Source organism: Colius striatus, chromosome W (genome assembly GCF_028858725.1).
Source record: "Colius striatus isolate bColStr4 chromosome W, bColStr4.1.hap1, whole genome shotgun sequence".
NCBI lineage: Eukaryota > Metazoa > Chordata > Aves > Coliiformes > Coliidae > Colius > Colius striatus.
The window spans coordinates 10,703,256-10,721,437 of NC_084789.1; the positions used below are offsets into that span (position 1 = coordinate 10,703,256).

The 18,182-nt window shown below is 44.0% G+C and overlaps 1 protein-coding gene across 1 annotated transcript in view; it reads left to right on the top strand.

Moving 5' to 3' along the window:
• The window catches only part of LOC133628488 (E3 ubiquitin-protein ligase NEDD4-like), a 352,048-nt gene that overhangs the window by 323,448 nt on the left and 10,418 nt on the right, over positions 1–18,182 (top strand). Inside the window, exons 21-29 of the mRNA XM_062016712.1 lie at positions 1,865–1,986; positions 2,849–2,919; positions 4,898–4,993; positions 6,407–6,480; positions 6,621–6,681; positions 8,384–8,443; positions 8,978–9,085; positions 9,918–10,014; positions 10,564–10,636. Coding sequence (XP_061872696.1) covers positions 1,865–1,986; positions 2,849–2,919; positions 4,898–4,993; positions 6,407–6,480; positions 6,621–6,681; positions 8,384–8,443; positions 8,978–9,085; positions 9,918–10,014; positions 10,564–10,636 — 762 coding nt within the window. The remainder of the gene's footprint in view (positions 1–1,864; positions 1,987–2,848; positions 2,920–4,897; positions 4,994–6,406; positions 6,481–6,620; positions 6,682–8,383; positions 8,444–8,977; positions 9,086–9,917; positions 10,015–10,563; positions 10,637–18,182) is intronic.

An 18,182-nucleotide genomic window follows, 5' to 3' on the forward strand; every position in this document is an offset into this window, starting at 1 on the left:
AAGATTGTTGTGGATTGAGACAAGAGCAGGGAGGGCTCACTGCCAATCATGGTTCTGGGCAAAACAGACTCTAGTACTCGACTTAGAGAGGAAAGTAGGAAAGTTTATTCTACAAGAAACAGAACAGAATAAAAGCAAAAAAAAGGGAGTAGGATGATGAGAAAATTACAACCAGCACTTTAAGATCTCCCTCCCCCATCCCTCCTTTCTTCCCTGGCCCAGCTCACTGCTCCTGATATCTCTACCTCCTCCCCCTGCAACGGCTCAGGGGGGCAGGGAGTGGGGAATGTGGTCAGTCTCTCACAGATGGGCTCTGCCGCTTCTGTCTTCTCAGATGAGGACGACTCCTGGCATTCTTCCCCTGCTCCAACATGGGGTTCCTCCCCCGGAACACAGTCCTTAAACTTCTCTGGTGTGGGTTGTTCCCAACAGCTGTGGCTTCTGCCGATACAGGGTCCCTCACACGGGACGCAGTCCTTGGTGAATATCTCTGACGTGGATTCTTCACCGCGGTTGCAGTTTCTGCAGTTGCAGGGTCCCTCTCTCGGGACAAGGCCTCTTCTGGGCATAAGTTTAATGAGCTGCTTTGTTGTGGGTTCCTCCCCACAGTTACAGCTGTGGATATTGGGTCCCTTCTTCGGGACACGGCCTCCTCCGGCCAAAATCACTGTCCCTGGCTCGGGGCCTTTAATGAAGTGAATTGCTGCCCCTGGTCTGGGGTCAGCTTTAGCAAAATAAGTCTCTGCCCCTGATGCAGGCTCATTATCAAAATGAGTCTCTACCGCTGATGCGGGGTCTTTAAAGAAATGAAAATAAATCTCAGCTTCACCAGTTCTCTCCATAGAATGCAGGGGAGTCTCTGCTCCAGCACACCTCCTCCTCTCTTTCATCACTGACCTTGGACTCCGCATGGTTGTTTCTCTCACTGTTCCTACTCCTTGCACTACCACCAGACAGAAGAAAGAAGGAGCAGAAGAAGAAAAGAAAATGGAGGAAGAAACCTCCCCTTCCGGCTTCTTCTGAAAAAAAGTGATCGTGGAGGCGTCTAATTGGCTCAGCCCCAGAAGTGGGTCTGGCTCTGAGCTGGGGAGAGTTGTGAGCAACTTCTTACAGGAGCCATCTTTACAGCCCCTTCCCCCTTACCAGAAAAGGCTATCATGTCAAACCATGACACACATACTTTCATCAAAAGTCTTAATGCTTTGCTACCCAGTCAAAAGATCTTTGTCTTTTGATGGCTTTTTCCAATATCTTGGAGTTTATGTATATTTCATAGATATTCTCTAGTATGTGCAGTTTAAGATACTAGTAAGAAGAAGTTCTTTACCCTAGGATGGTTGGACCATGGGCCTATACTTTATTCTCCTTCAGTACCTTCAGATATTTCAAGAACTAAAAGCAACTACTGCAAAAGAGAATCCTAAAATTTTAACCCCTGAAATTTGACTGGAAAGAGGGAATAGTCAAGCCCAGCAGAAGGCAAAAGAGAGAGCTTAGCTGAAATTCTCACTCCACTGAAGCTCATGGCAAAATTTACTATTTTCAGCAATTCTAGGCTTTTATCCTTTGAAGAGGTCAGCCCAGCCCTCTTACACTTGCCGCAGGTGGAATCCTGGTATCCCACAAGCAACTGCCTTTGTCAAATAGTCATCATGGTCGTGGCAAGACAGCTATGATGAGGTCAGCCTGCCCACAGACTGCCGGATACTTCTGTTGAGAAGCACAGGGATGAGTTACATTATTACATTCTTGCAAAAAATTGATAGGACATAGCCCACAGGTCAAATTATTTATTAACATATCTGAATATCTGATTATTTAAAGACTTGATTATTTAGATTTTTTTTTTCTTTCCTCAAAAAAGGGACAACTATACACTTCAGATTAATCCTAATTCAGGTCTTTGTAATGAAGATCATCTGTCGTATTTCACATTTATTGGTCGGGTTGCTGGTCTGGCAGTGTATCATGGGAAGCTATTGGATGGTGAGTTATTACACTGTATGACTATGTTACTGTTGCTGTGTTGGTATTACATGAAATAACTCACTTCAATAATTCATATTCTTTAGAGCATAGTATTTCTGAAGACAAACTCTGAGAGAAAGTAATGGAACTGAAACTGTTGGAAATTGCATTCCTGATGTGTGAATGATTCAAAAATTATAGTGTCTTATTCAACAAATATGTTTCATAGAAAGATTTACTTCTTTCTCCACTGGGGTTAAAGCTACAGAATCAGCATCACTAAATAATCCCTATCCCTAGAGGAAAACCACTAAATTACTATTAGCCATCTCCATGCAAATCTGCAGCTAAAGCAGTTGTCTGGGTGTCATTTGCAGCATATTTTGATCTGTAAAATTATTACTAAATGATTTAATGAGAAAATATTATTTCTGCCAAACTTTGAAATCCCACAATAAGTAAGCAAGCAAACATTATAAACTGTCTAGATTTTACTTATCAATAGTGCAGCACGTTGGAAGAGGAAGCGCACCATCCTGTTTTTCCAGTATCTCCTTTGAGAGAAAAATGACAATTTTAAATGGATTGGTACCATGAGCTCAATTCCCCATCTCGTGTGCCTCTACCATGACTGTTACAGTGTTTAATGGCATATGGCAATTAATGGCATAATTCTTGTAATTGAAAAATTGGACTTTCTGTGCCTAAGTAAAAACTGAGCCTGCTGTGTTTACTTGGGCACTTACAGTGCTTTTCCTTTTAGGAAGTTTCTTTATTTCTGTCACACTAGGAAATATGGTGTGTGTTATCCTCGAGCAGTCATACCTTTATGTGAGGTGAAAATGCAGAGCAGTGTAGGTAACACTTCCTTCTCCTTTAGGCTTCTTCATCAGACCTTTTTACAAGATGATGCTGGGGAAACCAATAACTCTGAAAGACATGGAGTCAGTGGTAAGATAACATTTAAACCAGATAAGCATTAGCAGTTACGTGGTTTTGTCCTCTGGGGAAACTTGTAAGAGCTTAAAATTCCAGTAAACTGATGGAAAACACAAGGTCGTAGTTGCAACAACTTTAGAAAGATATGTATTTCTTTAATAAAACAAATTTTCCCTGCTATGACAGTGCTTTCAGGACCAGTGCACTAACTGTGGTGAGAGGGACAAGGGAGAGGAGACATGAATAGACCAGTAAGAAATGCAGTGGAAGATGTCAAATTACACTTTCAGATGTTCCACTGGGTCAACTTTCTCCCTGTTACAAGGAACACCACCATCAAGCTCTCCCACTTCCTTCTCCTGTGGAGTGGGAAGAAGGGTATGCAAGGGCCTTAGTTCTGACCTAGCAACACAGGAAGTTGCCCACAGTGCTGGAAGGAGAAAGGCCTGCCAAATAAAGGTTTTTTTTCCAAAATATGCTTAATGATTAATTCAACACAACTTCTGCCCTTATATCCTTTTTGGATTTGTTCCCTGTACTGCTTCTACTTTCACACCTCCTTTTGTGTTTGGCACTCCCTGGGAGAAGAATTAATTGTTTCACAAGTTAGTAATCTCTGACTTTGTGTTGCACAATGAAAGACAGCCGTAAACAGGATCCCACAGATACCCAAGCCAGATGTGTAGTGTGCCAGTAATGAGATACAGCACACGCACACATATACACACTGTATATGTACAATAGCTAAATGTAAGTTATCAGGATGATGCTTAGGTTTTTCTTTTTAACCTTTTGAGGTCTGTCCAGTTTTTCCACTGCTATGGAATTTGGAGAACCTTGGAGCTGTTACTTTTCCCCTTTCTAACGACTTCCTCTGCTACCCATTATGCAAAATAGTTTATCTGGCTAGGACTGCTCCAGACTGCCTCTGGAGGGGTAGAACTTGGTTGTGAGCCTGGCCACTTGCATCCTGCAGCCCTAAGGCTGTCATCAACAGTAGAGTCAGCTCACTCACAAGCCTAGCACAGAGGCAGAATGACAGGAGGTGAGGTCACTTGGGCTCAAGTATGAACTTTAAAACCAGGCTCGTGAGATACATATCCAGAAGGATCAGAGATGGAAGTTCAGGCTCCTGTATTCCTACAAGTAGCTGGGAAACCTTTTTATCTTACTCTTAACTCCGCAGTAGCTGTCCTGGGTCTTGTCAAAACTATACTTAGTATGAAACTAAAATGCAGTTGTTGGTTTTTTTATATATTGTAGAGTTTTACAGCTTTTCAGTTACTGGTTCAGCAGCTTAATCTCTCCTCCAGATCCTGCTATCTCGTAGCCAAGAAATTTTATCAGGTCATTCTTCTCTTGAAGCATACATGAGTAAATGATGTTTTAACTTTGTTTTGAAATTAGTTTTTTGTGCTGTCTTGTCTGGAAATATTTAATGATAGCTACACAGACTTTTTTTTTCCCATTTCTTTTTTTCTTGGGTTAATCTTTAATTATTAATCTAATACATGATGAAGATACAACCCTTTCAGGAAGTTAGAGGGATTTTTTATTCAGCAAACTTCAAGACTTTTAATAACAATGCTATCAGTTATTGTATAATATATGATCAATATAATGAAGTATATAAATTGTCTTCAAAAGAATGTAGAGTTTTATCAAGAAGACATTTTCTAACCAATTATTTCACACCATGATATATATATATTTACCTAAAAAAATCCAGATGCATAGAGTCAATTTATTGTGTTATAAATAACGCAATTAAGAAAAATTACATCGGTCTAAAGATACAGCATGGAAATAAAATACACGTGAATCGAGTAATCCATCTTATCCTGCTTCACAGGAACTCCGCAAACAAATGAGTTCTCATCTTTCCTGTCACTTTGGAGTTCTAATTTTAAATGTTTCAGTTTGTTCAACTTAATGTTAAACTCTACATTTAATGTTCATGTTTTCAAGCTTTAATTATAATCTGCTGTAGGACAGTGAATACTACAACTCTTTGAAGTGGATCCTGGAAAATGACCCCACAGAGTTGGATCTCATGTTTTGCATAGATGAGGAAAACTTTGGACAGGTATGTAAAGGTTATCCCCAAAGGTATTTTAATTAGGTAACAGTCTTAAAGCACGCACCTATACTAACATAATGATTGGCTAGGCTATACTGTTCATGCACCGCTCTTGCTGCTTCTTTGGTATGCTTGCATCCTGTTTTTATCCCTTCTTTCTCAGAGCTGTTTATCTGTGTGCTTCAAGGGAAGAGCTTTGTCTCAAGGTTAAAGCTGCCTACAGCCCAATTCTCTCCCACAGCTGTGAACTTGATCAGGACTGTTGAATGTTTATGATCAGTACAGACAGACTATGAATATTGCCCTCTCTTGCTTCCTGAACTCTCCAAGACTGGAAGTGCTGTTCTTGTCAGTGAGCAATATAACATCTTGTGAGAAGCAGCACTTGGAGCTGAGTGAAATACTTGCAGTAAGGAGTAATAAAGGTGTTACACAGTCCATTGTAGAAAACAGTCTCAACCTGGGACTGTTTAGGGTTTTATAGGTTGAAGATGTTCTCAAAGGACAAAGCAGTGGGATTTTAACTAGTGAAGTGTGGTGTTTATAGTATCTTTTATATACTGCAGGCAGATGATGCAACCAAAGGAAGCATACCTGTTTTAAAAAAGGTCACAATCTGTGGATAACTTTCTCCATTACAAATAAAAAATGTTAGATACATTTTTAACAATTCAGCAGTAAGTAGATGGGAAGATAATTCATCAACTGAAATCGGAACTCGTTTTATCAGTAGAAGCTTTTAGCAACAGCTTATGGTAGGGTTTGTCTTGGATTTGTAGTCATTCTTTACAGAGAATTCTATTAAAACAAACTGCAGAGATCTGTATCAGCTTCTGGATGGAAATAATTTGGGTGCTTCATTGCTGCAACTGTGGTGCATACACTTTGGTAGCAATGCTGTGTAGACAATGGCTGATGAAGGGGACCAACTTTTAGCTTTCATGGTATCTGCCCAGCATTAATTATGTGAATTCCTACTGATAAAGCACTTTCTTCAAAAATAAATAGATCATTTGGAAATGCTGTAATGAATTTGGGTTTTTTCAGTCTTCACACTCCATGCCATTTTCCTGTCCTTATTAAAATGGAATAAATGTTTTCTTTGCCCAAACAAACCTGCTTTTCAGGACTAAAAGTTTACTTTGGAATGATTTGCTCACTTGCTAATGAATACAATCAATAATTCAGTCTTCTAAGTGCTCATAGAATAATTTGTTCCTAATTAAGCCATCTTTACACATGGAAAGTTTTAATCATAGAATCATAGAATGGTAGGGTTTTAATGTCTCATTTGCTATTGAAGCATAATAATTTTCTGATACTACTTGTAAAGCGCTGCTCTAGGAGAGTAGGTTTTGAGAGAAACGTGTCCTGAAATAATGTCATGTTGGGTTTTGTTTTGGTTCTTTTGAAATACAGACATATCAAGTTGACCTGAAGCCAAATGGATCAGAGATCATGGTGACAAACGAAAATAAAAGGGAATACATTGAGTATGTATCCATTTATGAAATTGTTCCTGAGATTAAGAAAGCACAGTTGTGTGGCTTAGAATATTGGGGTGGCTAAAATCTCTAACCACTTTGCTTGTAGTCTGCTAATGAGTGTGCTTACATGTTTTTGTCTACAATAGCCTGATTATCCAGTGGAGGTTCGTGAACAGAGTTCAGAAACAAATGAATGCTTTCTTGGAGGTAAGGTCTATTAGCTGCATTGTTTCTTTTCCCCCAGTTTTGGGGTTTTTTTTTGCATACTTCTTGCACCTCAGAGTCTATGGTCACAGTAGGGACTTTTGCATAACCACACAAGTTGTGGACATCCATCTGCAAGAAGGGCCAGAAGGAGGATCTGGGGAACTACAGGCCTATCAGCCTGACCTTGGTGCCAGGAAAGGTTATGGAACAGATCATCCTGAGGCACATACAGGATAACCAAGGGTTCAGACCCAGTCAATATGGCTTTATGAAAGGCAGGTCCTGTTTGACCAATCTGATCTCTTTCTACAACAAGGTGACCAGCTTAGTGGATGAGGGAAGGGCTATGGATGTGGTCTGCCTGGATTTCAGTAGGACCTTCAATACAGTCTCCCACAGCATCTTCCCAGAGAAACTGACTGCCCATGGCTTGAATGGACCTACACTGAGATGAATGGAAAACTGACTGGATGGCTAGGCCCAGAGAGTGGTAGGGAATGGTCCAGTTGGTGGCTGGTCGCCAGTGGTGTTCCTCGGGGCTCAGTGTTGAGGCCGGTTCTATTTAATATCTTTATCAGTGATCTGGATGAGGGGATCAAGTGCACCCTCAGTAAGTTTGTGGATGATACAAAGCTGGATGGGTACGTGGATCTGCTTGAGGGCAGGAAGGCCCTTCAGAGGGACCTGGACAGGCTGGAGCAATGGGCCAATTGTATGGGGTTCAACAAGGCCAAGTGCCAGGTCCTGCACTTGGGCCACAACAATGCCATGCCGTGCTATAGGCTTGGGGCAGAGTGTCTGGAAAGCTGTCTGGCAGAAAAGGACCTGGGGGTGTTGACTGATAGCCAGCATAACATGAGCCAGCACTGTGCCCAGGTGGCCAAGAAGGCCAATGGCATCCTGACTTGTATCAGAAATAGTGTGACCAGTAGGACCAGGGAAGTGATTGTCCCCCTGTACTTGGCCCAGGTGAGACCACACCTCAAACGCTGTGTTCAGTTTTGGGCCTCTCACTACAAGACAGACAGTGAGGTGCTGGAGTGTATCCAGAGACACACCAGAGCTGGGGAAGGGTCTGGAGAACAAGTCTTATGAGGAGTGGTTGAGGGAGCTGGTGTTGTTTAGCCTGGAGAAGAGGAGCCTGAGAGGAGACATGATCACTCTCTACAACTACCTGAAAGGAGGTCATACCAAGATGGGGAGGAAGTCTCTTCTCCCCAGTAATGAATGATAGGATAAGAGAAAATGGGCTTAAATTGTACCAGGGGAGGTTTAGCTTGTCAAGTAGGAAGAACTTTTTCACTGAGAGGGTTGTTAAGCTTTAGAATAGGCTTCCCTGGGAGGTGGTGGAGTCACCATCCCTGGAGATATTTAAAAGACAGATGAGGTGCTGGGGGATATGATTTAGTGATGGGCTTGGCAGTGTTAGGTTAGTGGTTGGACTTGATGATCTTAAAGGTCTTTTCCAACCAAAATTATTCTATGATTCATTCTATTTCAAGGTTAAATTATTTGAACTTGAAATAATTTAGTGATTATTTTTTGTAATTAGGGACTCAGACTTCAGCAACTGTGTATTTATCTTTCAAAACCCTTCTTCATCTTCTGCCATTCACTTGCATTCCCTGAAGCCAAAGTTCATGTTAGATAAAAACAATTTGATGTGGTATGAGAATTTAAACTTTGCTTTGTTTTCTTGTAGGGATTCACAGAACTTCTTCCCATTGATCTGATTAAAATTTTTGATGAAAATGAACTGGAGGTGAGTTTAATTGCCATCCAGAGAGAACAGATCAGTAACTCTTATCACAGAAAGATTTGTTATGTTACAGGCTCATCCTTCATCACTCACTCATCAAGAGTGAATCTGCAAAGATGCTTTGCTTGTAGTAGGAAATGAGATTTTTCTTCCTAATAAATCTAGTGATCACATAAGAGCACAAAAAATTGTAATTACTTAATGAGGTGGTTGAATATGTGCATCGAAAAGCATGTAAGTAGCTTATAGAATTGATGCTGCTATGCCTGTACCAGTCATGTTTTGAGCAAAAGACCATGAAGGCTGCAGAAGTAGACACACATCACAGGGCACAGCGTTTCTCCAGTAAAATGAAATATTCAAGAATTCTCCTGAAGCTCAAACTCTCCTTGATGTTTGCATTTATATTTGTACAACTTAGCTGTTTAAAAGGTCAGACAGCAAAGGTAAAGTGTAACATCATTTTTCTGATAAAATGTCTAGGGTAACACAACACTGCCTCCCATTAACAGCATATCAATTTACTTCCCTGTGTAGTTACTGATGTGTGGCCTTGGGGATGTTGATGTTAATGACTGGAGACAACATACAATCTACAAAAATGGTTACTGCCCAAATCACCCTGTTATCCAGTGGTTCTGGAAGGTAATGATGGTTTACTACATTAGACTGTCTGTTCCTGTATTGTGATGCAGAGTCCTATATAAAATCTTTTTTTCTTCATGAAATGTACTGAAGAATACGTCCATGCATGGCAGAAAGGGCAGCTGTGGTACTCATTAGAAACTACCTGAGAAATGGACCTGAGATATTAAGTCAGATCTTTGATTTTATCTAAAGTATCTTGCAGTACTGGTGCAGTAGAATATTTCTGAGAAGTGTATGTTTCAAAAAAAACCTGCTAAATTACTTTTTCCCATAATAGCCATAGATTTTTCAAAGGAGTGTCTGTTTTTCTTAAAAATACAGCACTCTTACAGCTTTGTGTATGCACTTTCAAACTTTATTTCATGACTGGGGTGGTACATAAGACCATGAACTTGTATCAACCCAAAATGCTTGATGCTGAGGTCCTGCCATAGTGCAACACCAATCTGATGTTCTGTGAACCTTTGCCATCTCTGTCTGACCTTAGAGACTATTCTGTCCTCTCCTCCCTGCCTCCAGCAGAGTTGCCCAGGGCCATGCCCCCATGGTGTCCTAGGCCCTGGTGCAGGTCCTAGTAAAAGGCAGCCTACCTCAGGCAGGGGAACAGCATGAGCAGCTGTACCCTGAGCTCCTATGGGTAGCCCAGTGGCAAATGGAACAGGAGGCTCCTTACTTAATCAGAGAAAACCTGACACATGACCTGCATCACATCTTTGAATGACACATTAGTGTGACAGAGATAGGTAACCACCTCAGCTTTGGGGCATGTGTTACACTGATGCCTATGGCTATGACAGCAACAAGCCTGGGACCATGTATCTCTTGACAGGCTGTTCTACTGATGGATGCTGAAAAGCGGATCCGATTGCTGCAGTTTGTCACTGGGACATCACGTGTGCCTATGAATGGATTTGCTGAACTTTATGGTGAGCTCCCGTTCAGGGCCTGTGGAGTCCCCCCCTTCCTGACAGCACAGCTGGGCAGACCACTCTGAACATGCACAAGAAAACCAGCGTTACTGAATTCTCCTGGATGCTGAGAGCACAGGAGAACTGGGGAGCATGCTGGGAAGGAGTAACACCATGGGGGTTATATAGATGTTCTCCTAGCTCCCATAGAATTTGGCTGTAATGAGTTACATTTGGCTGTAATAGGAATTACATTCATGCCCTATGAAGAAGAGGAGAATGCGTGTTTAACCAAGCACTCACATTTCTAAATGTTCATGGCCAAGGTTACTTCTTTTGCACTATACCTACTCTATGCAAGGGTAGTCATACTTCCCAAGCTAATGAGACTACCAAATAAATAACCACATTCCTATTAGCTTTAATATAGTTTTAATTAATAGATTTTGTACCAGATGAAAAATCTAGCTTGTAGTTTATGCAAACATTTAATATTACAAAAAATATTTAGGTAGTCTCTATCATTCCAGCAATTTTATGCTTCATATACTTTTCATTTTCCACCAGGTTCAAATGGCCCTCAGCTGTTTACAATAGAGCAATGGGGAAGCCCTGATAAACTTCCCCGAGCTCACACATGGTAAGTCATGAGAGCAGAACATTCTATCGCTTTCCTATGGTGTTGTACTGCCAAGAAAGGGGAAACTGATGACCACGCTTGTCTCTACCATATTTAGCTCTGGACCATATTGCATTTTATAAATAGGATACAGGTGTGTCTGTGCAGGGCTGTATTTAACAAAGGCAAAGAGCAATTAGCAACTATCTGCTGACACCCAGCTGCACAACAGAACATACACAATTCCAGGAGGAATTACAGTTCCAGGCCACTGCTTCCTACAGATTCATAACAAGACTTGTTTTGAACGACTGCATTACTAGAGTAGGTGCAGGTGTTCTGCAGTAAATACAGTTGAACAAATTTAACGTCAACTCTTTCCATTGTAGCCTTTCTGATAAAGACTATTAAATACTATTTTATTATATCCAAGTAACCCTTTGTCATGGTTTGACATGACAGCCACAATCATAGAATGGTAGGGTTGGAAGGGACCTTTAGAGATCATCAGCCTTTCCTGGTAAGGGGGAAGGGGCTGTAAAGATGGCTCCTGTAAGAAGTTGCTTGAAACTCTCCCCAGCTCTGAGCCAGACTCACTTCTGGGGCTGAGCCAATTAGACGCCTCCACGATCACTTTTTAAGAAGAAGCCGGAAGAGGAGACTTCTTCCTCCTTCTTCTTCCTGTTTCTTTCTTCTTCTGTTCCTTCTTCTTCTTCTGTCTGGTGGTAGTGCAAGGAGTAGGAACAGTGAGAGAAACAACCATGCAGACTCCAAGGTCAGTGATGAAAGAGAGGAGGAGGTGTGCTGGAGCAGAGACTCCCCTGCATTCTACGGAGAGAACTGGTGAAGGTGAGATTTGTTTTCATTTCTTTAAAGACCCTGCATCAGCGGCAGAGACTCATTTTGCTAAAGCTGACCCTGGACCAGGGTCAGCGATTCACTTCATTAAAGGCCTCGAGCCAGAGACAGTAACTATGGCTGGAGGAGGCCATGTCCCGTGGGAGGGACTCAATCACTTCACTACAGACCCCAAGCCAGGGGCATTGATTTTCTTCTTTAAAACTATGGCCGGAGGAGGCCGTGTCCCGAGGGAGGGACCCTTTATCACTATGGCCGGAGCAGGCCGTGTCTCGAGGAAGGGACCCAATATCCACAGCTGTAACTGTAGGAAGGAACCCACGATAAAGCAGCTCATTAAACTTATGCCCAGAAGAGTCCTTGTCCCCAGAGAGGGACCCTATAACTGCAGAAACTGCAACCATGGCGAAAAATCCATGCCAGAGATATTCACTAAGGACTGTGTCTCGTGTGAGGGACCCTGTATTGGTAGAAGCCGCAGCTGTTGGGAACAACCCACAGCAGAGAAGTTCGTTAAGGACTGTGTCCTGGGGGAGGAACCCCATGTTGGAGCAGGGGAAGAATGCCAGGAGTCATCCTCATCTGAGAAGACAGAAGGGGCAGAGCCCATCTGTGAGAGACTGACCACATCCCCCACTCCCTGCCCCCCTGAGGTGTTGAGGGGGGAGGAGGTAGAGATATTGGGAGCAGTGAGCTGGGCCAGGGAAGAAAGGAGGGATGGGGGAGGGAGTTCTTAAAGTGCTGATTGTAATTTTCTCATCATCCTACTCCCTTTTTGCTTTTGTTCCCTTCTGTTTCTTGTAGGTAGTAGAATAAACTTTCCTACTTTCCTGTCTAAGTCGAGTGCTAGAGTCTGTTTTGCCCAGAACCGTAATTGGCAGTGAGCCCTTCCTGCCCTTTTCTTAATCCACAACAACCTTGCTTATCTTTTTCCTCCCATTTCGCTGGCGCCTCTGCCATCCTGACGAGGGTGAGGGTGAATGGGGGCACCGAGCGAGAGACTGTCATGGTGCTGCTCTGCTAGCTGGGCCAAACCACAACACCCTTTCAACTTAGGAGTCTTCTTCTAGTTACTGTTTGCATGTTAGAACGTGTGTTATGAGAGGTCTTTCCCCCACATTATTTTATACTACATTTGAAGATATTGCTACCCATATACACTAAACATTAACAAACATATTTCAAGCCAGACCATAGCCTGCAACTTGCTTCAAGCACTGGCCAATTAAACTGACCTGATATAATGGAAGTAATCTGAATACCTTCTGCCAGAAGACTTTTCCCTATATCAAGCATGTAAAAATCTGTTCATGTAAATGTTGCCGCTACCGGCAACATCACCAGATCGCCTGCACGGATCTCTCAGCCCAACCCCGCTGAGGGGACAAGATCATTACATAGACAGTACGGATGATGCTTTATTCCAAGTAATTGTTTGCACCATGTGCTTTTATCTGCTAACACAAGCACCTCCTTTCACTCCACCCCATGCCCACCTCTTCTGTACCCTCCACCTCTCGCATTACAACATGAGATCTTCCAGATACCTACAACATCTCCCCATCCCTAACCTTGATCACTCCAGCATCCTGTGGCACGGGCTGATACATAATGTGTCTGCCCAGCACACGTGCTAGCTGAGCCAATTGTGGGAAGATATAAACAGGTGCTGATTGTGTTCCACTTCACCGCCCAATCTCGCCAATAGTTGAGTGACCCCAGCTGGATCTGTGTCACTGTGAGCACTCCGAAGAACACGTCAACCTGCAAAAGAGACTCAGAAGACCATTAGACTCATATCTCTGGTCGTATTCGTTTTGCCGGGACCCACTGCTGGGCTCCCTCCTTTTCTACACAGGCATACCCTCGGCCCAGGCATCTGAGTCTCCACCCTGACTCCCATTCCCCAGTGTTGATTTGCCGCAATTTGACTACTGGTAATTTATCTACTGCTACCGGCTCTTGCTCCCTAAAGTGTACTTGCGCCAGTATGGATCCTGACCCTCGAACAAAATGATTAAGGACGTACAGACAGCACATCAAAATATCGTGTTGCCTATCGGGGGGAGTTCTATGTCCCATTCTCTCCCCCTCCCTAAGATGGTTGAGCTGTACTTTAAGAGTAGCATGAGCGCGTTCAATGATTGCCTGTCCCTGGCTATTGTGAGGGATACTGTGTACCAATTTGATCTACCGGGTTTGACAGAATTTCTGTGTCACATGGGAGGTGTAACAAGGCCCATTGTCAGTTTTGATTTGTTCAGGACATCCTAGGACAGCTATACATTGTAGCCAGTGCCTAATCACATGGCGCGCTGTGGCTCGGCGTATGTGGGTAGCTAGTATGTAACCACTGCAGGTGTCAATGGTGACATGGAGGTGATGGTTGGGGCAAAAGAGTTCATAAAATGTGACAACCGTTTGTCAGATCTGATTTGGGAGCAACCTTTGGGGATTTACTCCGACTTCCCATGGTAGCTCTGAAGCACATTGAGGGCAAGCAGCAACTATCTGCTTTGCCACTTGTAAAGGGATCTTGGTGTGACGATGTAGAGCCTGCACTCCATGCAAAAAGGCGTGTAACTGTCTGGCTGCTGGGAAATCCTCTTGAGCAGAGAGAGGCCATACATGCGTTGCTTCTTTATCTGCCTTTTGGTTACCTTCAGTGAAAACCCCCGGAATATTGGTGTGACCGTTGATGTGTATAATAGAACAAGTAGCAGCACGAGTTTGTAAGGCATTCAATATGAGGTCTGCTATACTGGTAGAGGCACAAATGGCTCATGCACATTGTCGAACTAGTTCAGCGACGAATCTTGAGTCGGTGACGATATTGAGCGGCGTTGAATGCCATGCCTCCAGGGCAAGGGCGACAGTCTTAGCCTCCAGATATTGCACTGATTTTGTGGCGTCAGTATGCAAGATTTTCTCTCATCTTTCTCCCTGTTTCTACACCACTGCCGCTGTGTTGGTCTTTGATGAGGCATCTCTAAAGACAGTGGGGCCTTCCACTGGTGCCGTAGACAACTGCACATCAGGTGTGCACTGCACGTTCCGCAGCAAGTGCAACAGTGAGTGAGGCATCTCTAAACGTGTGCCTTTACAGTCCCATGCAGCTCCTTCACAACCTTTATTTCTAGGGGAGCCTATTCATATCTGCCCCCATCAGTCATTGAGTCATAGAATCATAGAATGTTAGAGGTTGGAAGGGACCCCCAGAGATCACCCAGTCCAACCCCCCCCGCCCCTCACATAAGCAGGTTCACCCAGACTAGGTCACATAGGAACATGCCCAGGCGGGTCCTGATGACCTCCAAGGGAGGAGGCTCCACAACCTCCCCCGGGCAGTCTGCTCCACTGCTCCGTCACCCTCACATTAAAATAGTTGTGTTGATTTTTTTTTATTTTGTTTTTTGTGTGTTTTTTGGGGTTTTTTTATATTTAAATGGAACCCTCTGTGTTCCAGCTACATGCCACCACCTTTTGTTCTGTCACTAGCTACAATAGAAAAAAGGTCCCAACCTCCCGATACCCACCATTTAGATATTTTAAAATGTCAATAAGATCTCCTCTCAGTCTCCTCTTCTCCAGACCAAACAACCCCAGTTCCTGCAGCCTTTCCTCAAATCTGAGACAATTTTTTTTCTTCTTTTTTTTTTATTTTTTTTAGATCATAACTCAAATTTTACTAACAAGCATCAGACTTTTATAATCAGCAGCAAAGCTAGCACGTTTACACTACTTCTAATTGGTCCTTTCTCTAAAAGCCAGCTGCGCTTTCTGCGATAAGCCTTGGGATTTCACATACTGCTTCAGCCTCCTCCTTGCTTGAGCTTGTTATCATATAGGCATTCTTTCTTTTTCTTTTCTCACAGAGCGGCTCAAGGACAATCCACACATTAGTTCTCAAAGCATGGGTTGTTCACTGTTACCAGGCTGTGGCCTATTTCACACAGAAATTCCTCCACAATTCCATCTTTTTCTTTTTGAGCAACTCATGCCTGGTAAGCTTCTTTTTATACACTGAAAAAAAAGCACAACTGACAAACAAAATTATTACACTTGTGCTAAAAGTAAAAATCTATAGCAGCTCTATTTTGCAAGGTTGCATGTCTGATACTACTTGCATCACTAATCAAGCCTTCTAATGTTATTGGGGTTTGATTAGTTTGTTTGCTAAGCCAGCATCCTAATTTGCATAGCTGAGTTAATAAAACAGATACTTATACACGCCCAGGGTGTGATCCACATTCTGTCTAAAATTTTTTGGTATTGCCGGTAAAATGAAATATAACATAAAAATCTATAGATCCCAATAATTCTAACTCCTGTGGCTCTGTTGTCATTGTTGGTAACCATGAAATGATCAAAACCCAGTTGTCAATTTTGCCATTACCCTTACCAATGAGTCCAAAACACAAATCACTTCTTCATCCTTTTTTTTTTTTTAATGTCACTGACTGCTCAATGCCAAAATGTTCTGTTCTTCCAAGTTCCATTCCTGACACCTAAAACACCTTAGAAAGTTTCCACTGTAAGAAAACTACTATTCATCATCACATTTATAGCAAAATGCATGACATCACAGCCAACAGTTTTTACACTCATTGAGGCAACAGATTGAGGATGGAAAGGATGAGCCCAGCGGTCCGTGAGGGCTGGGGCCAGTGGTGTCGGCGCGCGGTGTGTGTGTGTGTGGGGAACTCCGGAGAAACTTAACGGGCGCTGGAAGCAGCTGCGCGGTGGCGGAAGGGGCGAGGGGGGTCTAGCTCACTCCGTGCCGGGCCTGGTGAAGGTGGCGGCGTCGGTATTACTCTCTCCTGCATTTTCTTTTTCTTTGTCTTCCCTCGCATGCCCGATGGTACCCAGTCTAACTCGGGGTTGTGCCCCCCCACTCTCCCCTGATCATCCTGCGCCGTACCCCCGCCCGACTCCTCCCGTTCGTCATTCCCCGCCCGCATCCTCTGCAACTCTTCCCAGGGGTAACCCGGCCGGCTGAACTCGACTTGGAAGCAGCTCTCCCGCGGGGGCTCTGCTCCGGGGACGCATCCCTCACTCTCCTTCTCGCTGCCAAGTTTATCACATTCTGCGTCCCCACATAGTGACGGACCTATCTGCGCTCCCAGATTCTCCACTTCCACGCTCGTTTGAGCCTCCTGATCACTACAAACTCTCTCCTCTATCTGCGCTTTCCGCCCCTCCCCCCGGAGAGCTTCCTGTGCCGACAACCAAAACTGTCTCTCCTCTGCTGCCTTATTCAGAGTCCTCTTAACCTCCCCCCGCACTTTAAGATACTGATCCATCCCCTTGGCCCCTGCTAAGGCAGCCTGTAACATGTCCTCCTCCACTGCCATTCAATTCTGGACACTTAATAACTTTGTGGGTGCCCCTACCGCACCCTGCCTCCGCATCCATAGGATGCACGTGGACGTGGGTCTGCACTGAATCCACATCAGGCGCCATCGCCTTAAGTACCGTAATCACTTATTCCAACTGTGCCATGGCCGTGGATGTCCTGCGTTCCGCCAGTCATGTTGGGGTTACCATATGTTGCTGCTACTGGCAACATCACCAGGCCGCCCGCACGGATCTCTCAGCCCAACCCCGCTGAGGGGACTAGGTCAGTACATACACAGTACGGATGATGCTTTATTCCAACTAATTGTTTACACATATGCTTTTATCTGCTAACACAAGCACCTCCTTTCACTCCACCCTGTGCCCACCTCTTCCGTACCCTCCATCTCTTGCATTACAACCCAAGATCTTCCGGATGCCTACAACATGTAAGGTACTTGCAACACAATCTGAATTGGAGCCTGTAAAGCACTGACTAGGCAGTGTACTTTCTGTATGCTATATGTTGTCCTGGATTTGGGAATAGGATCCTCAGCACCTGCTGGAGAAAGCCTCAAGACCTTACAAATGGCCATCGCATTGTCTCATGGGCTGGGCCTCCTGTTGAGGTTGCAGTCCATCCCACTAAACACACCTAGTGCTTTCCCAGTGCCCTTCACCTTAGGAAGATGTCTTGTTTCCCCACTGTTTCTATCACTGTTAAAACACAGGCTCTCTCCTTCCCTGTTCTGCCAGTCTGAAGGTTTTAAAATGAATAGGAGAAACAATGAAGTGTCCAAGGGCAGACAGTTAAACAGACCTTTAATGGGGCTGTGGTAGTTTGAGCCTGGCTGGATGCCAGGTGCCCACCACACCGCTTTATCCCCCACCTCCTCAGCAAGCCAGGGAAGGGGAGAAAATAAGATGGGAGTCTCGTGGGTTGAGATAAAAGCAGTTTAATAAATAAGCAGCAAAGCCGCACGCGCGGGAAGCAAAGCAAAAGCAGATAAGCTGTTACTCTCTACTTCCCATCAGCAGCGATGTCCGGCCACCTCCCGAGAAGCAGGGCTTCAGTACGCGTAGCGGTTGCTTTGGGAAGGCCAGAAATGAATCTCGCCTCCCCTTCCTGCTCCTCTCCCCCAGTTTATATTACTGAGCTGACGTCATATGGTATGGAATATCTCCTTGGTCAGCCTGGGTCAGCTGTCCTGGCCATAGTCCCTCCCAAGATCATGCCCACCCACAGCTATTGGTGAAGGTGGGGGAGGAATGCTGGAGGGACAGCCCTGATGCTGTGCAAGCGGTAGTCATAATATTGATATCAACAGTAAGCACAGCACTGCAGGAGCTGCTGTGGAAAATCACTACTGTC